This window comes from Podarcis cretensis (genome assembly GCF_951804945.1).
Source record: "Podarcis cretensis genome assembly, chromosome: 4".
NCBI lineage: Eukaryota > Metazoa > Chordata > Lepidosauria > Squamata > Lacertidae > Podarcis > Podarcis cretensis.
Window position 1 is genome coordinate 25,589,131 of NC_137173.1, and position 12,485 is coordinate 25,601,615.

Here is a 12,485-nt window from a genome sequence, read left to right on the forward strand (position 1 = left end):
TGCAGGGGAACTCATTGTACCCTCCCCATGCTCTTGCAGGAACCCTTTTTCATGAAAATTAAGCCACCCAATGCAATACTTGGCCTTGCCGCTGCAGTGTCCCCATGTGGAACAAGGAGAGTGGCCACAGCACTATAGTACACAGCTGCATATAGATAAAGGGTTTGCAATCCCTGGAATCTCCTGTGAAAAAATATCCAGCAGGCGATGTGAAAGACCTCTCTCTTTGTCTGAGATCTTGAGGAGCCTCTGCCCATCAGGTTCTGGGATAGACGGAAAATCAGGTACTGGGCAAGAGCCTGGTAGGATGTCGGATGTGAGAGAGCCTTTAGGATTGCATCTGAAAATACTACATGCATTAGGGCCATCTTGAAGGATTTAAACCTTTAAAGAAATGAAAGTCACCCAAATCCTGGAAATTACCCAGCTGCTCCATTTGACTTGGTTTGCTTGTGAAAGTCATGTTTTAGCTAAGAATTACATGTAAGTTTCATCCTAGAGATTCCATTTGCTAATGGAATGTGAGAGTTGTCTGGACTCTTCACAAAGAGAAAATCCCCTTTTATTCTTCTGGAACATTCATGCTCTGGGGCTCTTGCCCAGTTGGCCTTAGAAGTGGTAGGACCTGTTTGTGTTTCGTTTTGCTGGTGGGTTGTAATGTCTTCTTTTGCCAGTAAGTCCGTACTGTGACTGAAACCAGCCACTGCAAAGCTGCTTTTTTTTCAGATTGTGTGGTTTGCCAGGCAGATCCTGCTGTGATCCATTATTACCTCATGAGGGCCGTATCATTTGTTTAAAAACGTTCTTCCTCACTAGGATCCTTCCTAAATTGGGGTCAAACCATAGGCCCTTTCAAATGGCTCAAGCAAAAGATTCAAGCATTTGTGTGATGGAAGCAAAAAAAAATTGTGGGGGGTGGTCTCCTAGGTGAGAAAGGCTCATCTTCAGTATGCACAAAACTAGGACTTCCCCAAGTGAATTGAGATACATCCCAAAATGAGACATGCGTCAATCAGAATGCACTCCCAGGCGAGCCCCGTGACCTGCACTTCACTCTCGTCCCCCCTCCCAAGTGATTTTTTCGGGTCTAGATCCTGCGTGGCCCTGAAAAAGCTCAGTTTTCAGGGCAAGAGAGCAGCACAGACTGGCAGTGGCAACTTCTGGGTAATCTCAATAGTGCTGAAAAGCAAAGGCAACACTGTGGAGGAAGGAATAAGCAAAGTGGCACAGCGACAGAAAGCAGGGGCTAATGTAGACATGGATCTACAGGATCAGATGTGCTATGTTGTAGTGGGCCTTCATTGAAAACGGGACACAGAGATTTTGGGCCAATGCAGAACATATATTTGTAAGACTGAGGCTGAACAAATTGTATGAATGTACATGTATCTGGGAGGTTAGACTTATACAAACAGTAATGTAAATTTGCTATTCCCCGTCCCACAATGAGAGTCATGTTCAGGAGTGTATCACTACTACAGGTCCCTATCACTTTAAGAGGGCTGACACCAGTAGAGAATTTTAAATAGGGAGCAAATAATCATTTCCTACAAATTCCAAACAGTTTTTTATTCCTTTTTTAGCTTTCTTTGTATTCAATTCAAAAATTATTTTTCGCCCATCCATTTGAAATGCGTCTATGCTGCTTTCCAATGCACGTTTACAAAGCGGTGTACAAAAATAATAAAAATTCAACTAAAATGATTTTTAAATATAAATACTACTGTCTGGTTCAACTAATATTACAATTGCCCTTCAGTGGAGCTTCCAGGGCAGTTTATAGAATCAAGATAGAATATTCTAATGAATATCACCACAGAAATATTTATTTTTCAGATTTTTTCAACACCCTCACTTCACCAAGCACTAGTAGTAGATATATTGGTATGACCATAGCATTGAAGGAACAGAAGTACTTTGCATAATTCACATTCCATGTTTTGCAAATACTTATTTGATAGCAAGGTAGTCAGCTGGGGACATGGCATTCTCTGTGGAGAGCCCTCATCTTGGGAATTCAAAAGCCAACTTAGTCCATCACAGATCTGTTCTGTGGATTCTTCAGCTGCCTATGTGGTGTACTTTTATGAGTGGTACAACAGCCTCAGGCTATGCAAGTGTCATAGACACATAAACTTTTGAGGAACTCCTAAAGTATTGGTTTAAATTACTCTTCTTGCTCAACCTTGAAGGATGGATTTGTCTTGAACGTTAATGTGCAAAAAGAAGAAGAGTTTGGATTTGATATCCCGCTTTATCAGTACCCTAAGGAGTCTCAAAGCGGCTAACATTCTCCTTTCCCTTCCTCCCCCGCAACAAACACTCTGTGAGGTGAGTGAGGCTGAGAGACTTCAGAGAAGTGTGACTAGCCCAAGGTCACCCAGCAGCTGCATGTGGAGGAGCGGAGAAGCAAACCTGGTTCACCAGAGTACGAGTCCACTGCTCTTAACCACGACACCACACTGAATGAAAACTCTACCGTTTGCTGATCAGGCTTCTATTGTATTGTGGACTTTGTGAATTTATATTAAGAACGTAAGAGGAGCCTGATGGATCAGGCCAATGGCCCACCTAGTCCAGCCCCCTCTTCTCACAGTGGCCAATCAGATGCCTGTGGAAAGCTTGCAAGCAGGATTCGAGTGACAGATCACTCTCTCCTCCTATTGAAAAGCAGGATAGAAATTATTGTAAAAATCAATCAATCAATAGAAGAAATGGCTTTTGGAATTTAATGTGAAGAAAACTGAGGTACGATTCACAAGGCTGCAGTCTAGTAGTGAGTAAACCCCACTGGACACTGTAAGATTTATGAGAAAACGTGGATAGGAATGCACTGCTAAAGGCTTCATTTGTCTAAGGCCAAGTTCATCCAAAGTAGGGGTGGGGAACTTCAGATGTGAGGATCTCTACTGGTCCTCAAAACTCTCCCCAGGCCCCAGCCTGCACTGGTGCTGCTTCTCACCCCAATTGTTGCCTGGCTAGAATGGATAGCTGAACTCGATTAATGCCTCTTGCATCTTTAAAGAATGTACACTCTTGAGCAAAACCAGAGTGTGGACAGTTTGGTCCTCCTGATTACAGCCATTGAGATTCCTCCCTTGAGCTTAGCCCTGCTTGGCACAGCCGTGGAAGGCAGCCAACAATATTAATCTTGCATGCCCTCCTTGCTTGGCAGCAGAGCATTCTAGCTATGTACGTGCAGCACATTAGTAGCCTGACCATCTGGAAAGTCATGCCAGGAGCAGTGGAAGGTAGATGGGTAAGCACTAATACATGGCTAATAGCTCTGCACATGATACACGTTTTGCTGAGATGTTGTGTGGGTGTTGATGCCCCATCAAGCATACCAAAATAACTGCAGACAAAGAGAATTGCAGAGACATTTTTCTCTCCAAACAGACAGCATGCATAAACTTTGATCAGGCTTTTCGGGGCACAAAAGCTGCTGCAGAAGTAAATATTCATTTGAAGAAATATTTTTGGGAAAGTGAAAGAAGTCTAAATGAAGAGCTCAATTAATGTGAAGACTCACAGTGAACACTAAAAAGATACCTAATCAAAAGTGGGAAAGTTGCATTGACCACTGACTTCTCCTGAAACCTGCCTTTTTTGTGTTCCCCTGGAATTTGACTTTGGACCATGACCTGGCCTGGCCTTTCTGACTGTCCCTGTGATCGGCTTTGGGACAGCTGGCTTCAGTGTCACATGAAACAGGACAATATGCAGAGGGTCCCCAGTTTAATCCTTGACATTTCTAGTTAAATATCAAGCAATAAGTGATGTCAAACCCCTGAGCCATGGAGACAACCTGTTGCCAGTCAGAATAGATAATTCTAGTAGATAGACAAATAGTTTGCATTACTGTATCTATTTAATTTAAATATTTGAAGGGTTTTCACTCTTCAGCCAAAAAGGCTCCCACAGCAGCATACGTTAAGATCATAACAAGAGGATGGTCCCTGCCTGCCAGGTTGCAACTTAGCTTCGTACTACTATATTTTAGTGTACACTTTATCCTAAGAACCCAGAGAGAGGCAGAAGCAATTAAAATCTGAATAGTTCCAATACTATCAAAAGAACAAATAAAAAAACACCATGACAAATCCTCAAAATTACCATCTATAAAAATCGTTTGGAGCCACACATGGACTCATTTATGGGACTGATAACCAACAAAAGCCTGAATTATTGTAAGACTTTAACTGGTGCTGAAATGACAAAAAAAAAAAAAGAAAACATATATGAATGCCCAATATATTAAGCAAGCAAATATACTCCTGTATTTAAGTGTAATGTACCGGTATATCATCATCTGTCAGCAAAGTCCTTCTGTGTTGTACACAGGAAAAACAGACCAATCTACACACTAAAGAACCAATGGATCCAAATTTGACATGAAAATGGCAATATTCATAAGCCAGTGGAACAACATTTTTCAATCTACCTGGGCACTCTGCTGCTGAACATGAAGTGGCCATACTCGAGCAAAAGAATTTCAAAGGGACACTTCAGGGTGAGAATGCAAAATTACAATCAATCAAGAAGTTAAACTACCGGTATTCATCTTGGCCTGAACAGAGAAGCAAGTTTTCCACTATAAATGTTAACTAAATCAGCAAAGCAATCACGCTTTCTTAAGTGGTCACTTTCTGTGTTTTGCATGCATTCTACCTCTGGTTCAATTGTCACTGTCTGTAATTCTTGCATTTCATTTTTCCCTGATCTCACTGCTTACCACTGCTATTGTAGCTTGCCACCATTTATATACTTCTGATTGATTGTGGATCTGATTGGCTGTGTCGTCTAGGGAAGTTTGTGCCAGAAAGTTCAGCCTTTAAGGAGTCAAAAGACTCTTTATTGTTTTTAGTCTAAAGTGGCTCAGCCTCTGGATATTATTATGTTATCAAAATTCTATTAATAGAACTATCACTGTGGGTTTGCCTTAAGGTAATGCCTGGCCATAATCTTGGACTTGGCAATGGAATGTTAATAGCCTGAGATATTCAGGTGCTATCTCTCAATGGGAACTAATTGTTAGAAGATTGCTTCATGATATGAACATACGAGCCCTGAGGGATCAGACCAAAGCCTTATTTTAGTCCAGCATTCTGCTTCCAGTGGCCAACCAGATGCCTATGGGATGCCCCAAAACAAGAAATGAGTGCAAAAGGACTCTGCTGCTAAGTGTTCCCTAACGGAGGACCACTCTGCAGTGTGTGTGTGTGTGTGTGTGTGTGTGCGCGCGCAATCAAAGAAGGTAGTAGGGCGGCCATAGGAACATAGGAAGCTGCCTTATACAGAATCAAAATATTGGTCCACCTAGTCCCAGTATTGTTTATCTTACCTGGCAGTGGCTCTTCAGAGTTTCAGTCAGGGGCCTCTCCCAGCCCTATCTGTAGTGGCTGTGGCACACTGGCCCCAGAAAAGAGTAAACTGTGAGGCTAACATAAGACACACTGTTTGTGAAATTCTGCAAGCTTCTGAGTTACACAGAGCTCTTCTGCAGGGAACACATGATCTGAGTAAATTGTGGATATTTATTTAAGCGAAGGCTAAAGGTAAAGGACCCCTGGCAGTTAAGTCCAGTCACAGACGACTATGGGGTTGTGGCGCTCATCTTGCTTTATAGGCTGAGGGAGCTAGCATTTGTCTGCAGACAGTTTTTCCGGGTCATGTGGCCAGCATGACTAAGCCACTTCTGGCACAACGGAACAGCAAAACCAGAGCAGCACATGGAAACACCGTTTACCTTCCCACCGGAGTGGAACCTATTTATCTACTTGCACTTTTTTGGCATGCTTTCGAATTGCTAGGCTACCTATTATTAATTAGTGTGATAAGTGTGTATAGTGTATGGTGTAATATTGTATAACATAAGCAAAGGATAACTCCTGTCGTGAGGAGTACACAATCTAGCCTAAAGCCAGCATAGTGAAACACAGTTCACACCTGCTGCTCATCATAGAAATGTACTGAACACATATTCACTCATGTTATAGTTTGCTCTGTGTTTACTTTCCATTTTATTATTTCCTTCTGAGGGGTACCCGATTACACTGTTTGCTTATGCAGTTCTTTTATCACCTTTAAATGACTAAAGGTGAGTTCAAACAACATGAGACATATTTCAGTGTGAATGGCTAGTGCATGCTATTTAATCCCTGATGGTTTTAAAAGCTGCCATTTGTCAGAATTGGTTAGTACACAAGCCACCAATCAGATGCCCAAGCCATACATGCAAGTCACTGTACATATACCCAAGTAACAGGAAGTGCTTCTGGAAACTGCATACAGTACAGTCAGTGATCTCCTGCACTGCTCTACCTAGAGACTCTGGCATCTTTAAGTAAGTAAAGGTAAAGGTAAAGGGACCCCTGACCATTAGGTCCAGTCGCCGTACTACCCTGCCCTGCTCAGCAGCTGTTGGGCAGGAAGCTGTATTGCAGTGGGCAAACTACAATCCCCACCATTTTTTTGTAGAAAGCCATGAAAATTAAATTGGTTTTAAAACTTACATAAATTTACAGCAATTGCGGTATTTGTAAGATGGGGCACTGCTGCTTTCCTGCTCTCCCAGCTATGGCAGTAGTAGCAACTTTTAGTCTGAGCAAAATAGACTTGCAATTTCAAGAGTATGCTACATTTTCTCTAATTCTTCTGCTTTTTTCAAATTTTCTTATTTGTTATACATTTTTTAAAAATACGGCAAATCTCCAGATCTTAATGCGAGTTATTTTATTCTCATCATACCCTGATCTAAAAGGCAGCATATATCTTACAAAGACAAACTCATTAAACAGTCCTGCTTTCTTAAGCACCATATTTCATTAGTAGGAAACTTCAGACTTGTTTTACAAATATCTCTTGATGTTTGCATGAAAGGAAACATCTAACCTACAGACTGAGTAAAAAATAATTTATAGGAAGCCTGGGGCACTTTGCTGGGATGACTTTCCCCACAGGAAGAATTATTAGTGCGAGATAACCTTGTTTGCTCTAGATCTGTTGAAATGTACATTTATGGCAATGAAGTCAGTTCAGATGCAGGCAGGGCCTGATCCTCAAAGAGTGGTATAAATAATCTCTAGACTTTGCCACACATCTGGCTGTACTACCAACGGAGCAAAACTGTGTAGGAAGCCACTTCACACTGCACAAAAAGAAAAACACGGTTTCCTTAGGGCAGAACCACACATTTAAATATGGTTCTATGACTTTCCCCAAAGAATCATGGGAATGGTAGTTTCCCCTGACAGTGCTACAATTCCCAGCACCCGTAACAAACTCCAGTTCCCAGAATACTTTGGGGGGAAAGTCCTGTGTTTTAAATGTGCATTGGATGTGCCTCAAATGTATCCAGTGGATCTTTGGAGTCCCATCCTGCAGAACAAGTTCTAAACTGCCACAAAAAATAATTTGAAATAACTATTTTGTAAGACAAAACGTTTCTGTGGGTTGCTTTATAAAAGCTGAGTGGGTAGCTGCTAAAGCAATGTATTGGGGCCCAAGTTAACTTTATCTTTATCAGCAAACATTACATACAGTATCGTGTACATGGTACATAATTTGTGATTATGTCACATTCTGGTACAGAATTCCCCTCCCTGTGTAAAACTGACCGTAACAGTATCAGCTAGAAAGTAAATATACCAACCCGAAGGCTAAATAATGCACTATATTTGGAAAGAGCATTGCCCTCAGTAGCATTTTTGCTTCAGTGTTATTCATACGGTACACTACGAATTTTAGAAATTTTGCTTATTTCTTTTCATTCTGAAGTATTCCCAGGACCATGTACAGCAGCCTCAGATAAACTCCTTGGTCCCAACTACATGGGGTGATTAATTTTTTTGAAGGGGTTGGTTACTGGAGGGGGAGCTTGCCTGCTGTTGTTTTGAGAGCTGCTTTCTTGGTGTCTATTTTACTGGGAGTGGGGAGTATGGGTATTCTGAGCACCACAGGTTTTTCTTCCATAAAATTGATATTTTGTAGTGCCCATGACTGTATCTTAGAAATCCACGTGTTCCTCAAAATGGCTGAGGACCCCTATTGTATTTAAAACAAACACAAAACATAAACACACCCATAAAATACAGTGGTACCTCGTGTTAAGTACTTAATTCGTTCCGGAGATCCGTTCTTAACCTGAAACTGTTCTTAACCTGAAGCACCACTTTAGCTAATGAGTCCTCCTGCTGCTGCCGCGCCGCCGGAGCATGAATTCTGTTCTCATCCTGAAGCAAAGCTCTTAACCTGAGGTACTATTTCTGGGTAAGTTGAGTCTGTAACCTGAAGCGTATGTAACCCGAGGTACCACTGTAATGTTAAAGCATAACATTCCCTTCTGAAAAATAAATCACAGCTTCCTGCTACCCAATTGCCTATCTAGCTCAGCTCATGAAAAAACAGAAAAAAATCTGTCCCCTGAGACTCCTCTGGCTTGGCAATGAAAGCACATGCCTCAAGGGGAAGTAACAGAGAGCAGGATTTTGGTGGAGGGGAATGTAGAGTAGTAAGCTGGGGAAGGAATAGTGACCCCTGCAGTTGCTTCTCCTCTCCAAATTACACCCTGACACTCCGGGATCAAATCAGAAGCTGGGATAGATTTTGTAATTCCAGGACTGTTCCTGGAAAACAGGGACACTTGGAGGATATGCTCACTCTGCCTAATGGTAGGACTGGCTCCGGCACAACATTAAAATTGAGAGGAATAAAACCAGTAAAAATAAGTAAAAAATACAATAATTTGAATTTCCTGAACAGATAAAGAATCATAGAATCATAGAATCATAGAGTTGGAAGAGACCACAAGGGCCATCGAGTCCAACCCCCTGCCAAGCAGGAAACAGAGAGTTTAACAAGGTGCCAAAATGAATACAGTGTTGACACCAAGACACTGTAGAGCTTCCATAATTCCTCCAACCCCAGAACACAACCTGAAAGTTATCCATTTTGACAAAGCTTCTACCCACACCACACGAGATAGATGCAGAAGGAGTGATGAAAGAAACAGTCACCGTGCCCTTTGCTCTGAGGAAATTTTTTTTTAAGGGAACAGGCTAACAAAGTCTTTGCCCCTAGTGAGAATTCAGATAATTTTAGTACAGAAGAGCCTATTATATAGCATACTTGACATAATCAATTCATTCCTGCCTACTGCTTATTTCAGTAAAGGGCTTTATTGAATAGTGGCATACTGGGTGTTGTGAATAGAAAATTTGTTTTTTAAGATCCTCACCGCTAAAACAGGCACAGGGAAAGATCAAACATGGGAACAGAGGAATTAATGCGCCAGTGCTCTGAGGGAGAATCTAGTAGGCCCCTTTCATCCCACAAAAGACAGCACTTCCCACTTTGTACTTCAAATGCAGAATGACCTTCATGGCTTTCTTTCTTTTTCTTTCTGGAATCCTTCTAGTGAGAGAAGTACTCCTCATCTTGGTAGATCTTATCTATACACACTCATTTCAATCACTGTCATCCATACCTTCAGATGCCAAATGCCATGCGCCAATCCCTCTATATCAAAAACCTTGTGCCTCTCGCAAGTTCCTTAGGCCTGCTTATCCTTTGCAATAAAATACACTTTGTTTGTCAATGGCAAATTTAACAAAGTATGTAATTTCAAGGTAGGTAAAGGTAAAGGTACCCCTGCCCGTATGGGCCAGTCGTGTCCGACTCTAGGGTTGTACACCCATCTCACTTAAGAGGCCGGGGGCCAGTGCTGTCCGGAGACACTTCTGGGTCACGTGGCCAGCGTGTCGAAGCTGCTCTGGCGAGCCGGCACCAGCACAGCACACGGAAACGCCGTTTACCTTCCCGCTATAAAGCGGTACCTATTTATCTAATTTCAAGGTAATTTACATTAATTCAAGGTACCGTAATTGAACAAAATTTTAAAAAAAACCTACAAAATGGCTTAATTGAAGGTAAAGATCAATTCATTGTCTTCAATAAGCATTTCCAATAGTGGCTGGTATGGTGGAGCAATGCCATGGAGCTGTACTCCCCACACTGACTTTGCTGCACCTTTGGTGGCGCTGAGGTGGAGCTGCATGGACATATTAGCAGAAGCGCAGCCCTGACCTTGCCACTGCCCTGCCTCGTCCACGTGCTATCTAGGTGAGCAGTGGTGGCACTGGCACTGGGAGGGTGGCTCCACAGTGATGCCTCACCCGACTCCTCACCCTACTGGTTATTTCCAGGGAAGCTCACATGAAAGAAGGAAGCTTTCTTTCAAAGCCAAAGTAGTATAATCAGCTCACAGTACTCTTGAGTGAACCAGATTACTTATATCCATTTCAATATGGCTTCTGGCTCAGGTTTAGGATGGAAGCTGCTTCAGATTGCAATCCAACCCCCTGATTATGCTGGGCTGTGGGGTGGTGTGTTGGACTGAGTGGAGGCTATCCTCTACTCACTTCTGCTGGTCCTACTGGTCTCTTGCCAGCTCAGACTTCTTCCTTCTGCTTGCCAAATGAGTGGGTGGGTGAAAGGTCCATTGATACCATCCACCATTGTACTCTTCTGGAGTATTTGCAGAGACTGAATATGGGTACCTGAATATGGGTAGGAGGTACCTTAATTTTCCAATGCTTCTGCTCCTGTTTCACAGGACATCTCCAGAATGTAGTACTGGGAAGCTGCTCCTTTACATGGGAACTTTCATATGGGTGTGTTATTTCTTATCACACGGAGAGACTAGGTAGATTCTCTAGGTGATGACTATGCAGCACACTGCATTTGATCCCATGGCTGATCTTGTTCTTCAAAAGGAAAGTTTCCATGCCAGTAGCTGTTGCTGCCAGCCAAAAGAGAATGTCATGGAAACTCTGGCAGAGAAACTCTACCTAGCAAAGATAAAAGTCAGTTCCACCCATACACATTATAGCAGCGCCATGAAGAAGTCATCACACAGATGCCGTTTCTCAGCTTCCCAAGCCTAACTGAGGAAACGTGAGAGCAGGGGCAACGAATCTCTTTCCCCAATGCAATAACTCCACACAACTATACCACACCTGCTGCACAATGTAAGCACTTCAAGGAGTTCCACTAAATTACTGAGCTTGAGGGCTTGTTGATATTTTCCACTTGAGAAAGCAGGCTTGATAGAGCAAAGTCAGACCACTTTATTGCCGGAAAATGTAGTTCAGCTTTCAAATGAGGCGTGTCAGCTGCAGGTTCAGTTCAGGCTTATGAACTGAAAGAAAGCTTATGGCTTGAAGTATGTTATGTTAAGTTTAGCATTCTATTAAATTCGCCACTCCCTTTTTAATTCTTATAAAATAACATGTCATACCTGGGGAAAATCCATGGGCTGTTACACCTCAGGCCATTCAGTTCCATCCTTCCTTGCTTTCTCTATCTACCTCCTTTGTATCCTCTGTTCCCAGATCCTACACACTTCTTCCTCCCACAGTACTTCCTCTATAGTACTAAGAACAGATAAGCTCACTCAGCAGGGATGCAATTATGATGTCACCTGTAAATCATCAATGAACCCTGGCGGTGATGTGCATATGGCATCCTTGGTCACCATTGTAAGGTAATATTGAGCATTCACTCTGTCATGTCCTCTGCTTTTGGACTGGAAGCTGCATTATACTGGCCCATCCAACTCAGTTTCAGTTCCTTCCAGCTCTACCTGAAGATGTCAGAGAGGGAAACAAGGACCTCCTGCATGCAAAACTTACTGCTCTAGGTCTGAGCCACACCCCTTCCCACATGTTCAGCAGTTGACAACTGCAGCACCGACTTGCATGTCTGAATCAGCTAACACAGATCAAACTCTGCAGAGATAACATGCGGATTATTTCAAGTACAGAACTCTTCTGTTGAATCTGTCCACACAGGGAGATGCAAAACACCAAATATGAACTTGAATGATGTACACACCTGTTAGAACTGACCCTAAAGCTCCATTTTTGCTGGATTCTAGAGACAGTTAAGGTAGAACTCCAATTAGTGCTGGATTTATGCATAAACTAAATAAACTGCAGTTTTTAGGGCATCAGATTATGCAAGGCCTCAAAAGAATATTTTTTAAATGTTACGTTTTAGTTAGATTTAGTTTTTAGTTGCATCCTTACTTATTTGCACATATAAAACTTTATTATTTCTATTTTCACTGTCCTTTGTATTAGATTAATACACTTTTTTGTATTGCTTATGGGCCTCTTAAATGACATAGTTTAGAGCCTCAACATGTAACTTGGCCTGGCTCTGGTGCATATCCATCCCCTATATATTACAAGCACTACAGTTTTGAAAATATTAGTCACCTGCTGCATTTATGAAAGGGAGAGGCCAGAGGCTTGTGTAGCGGGGGCAATACATGCTTTTAGGGCAGAAGTTTCCAGGCATTTCCAGCTAAAAGGGACTCCAGTAGTAAGACTGGGCTTTGCAGTGCATTTCTACATGCAAGCCAGAAGTATTTCCTCCCCTTGCATGCTGTTCTGGGGGTTCTCCTGACCTCCTCCCAGAAG

The 12,485-nt window shown here is 42.3% G+C and overlaps 1 protein-coding gene across 2 annotated transcripts in view; it reads right to left on the minus strand.

Moving 5' to 3' along the window:
* Positions 1-11,451, minus strand: part of SPATA13 (spermatogenesis associated 13) — a 99,182-nt gene extending 87,731 nt beyond the window's left edge. For both annotated transcript variants that reach the window (XM_079973362.1, XM_079973359.1), the window contains exon 1: positions 11,300-11,451. In XM_079973362.1, the coding sequence (XP_079829488.1) occupies positions 11,300-11,314 (15 nt within the window). In that variant the 5' untranslated portion in view covers positions 11,315-11,451. The remainder of the gene's footprint in view (positions 1-11,299) is intronic.
* Positions 11,452-12,485: the final 1,034 nt, after the last annotated feature.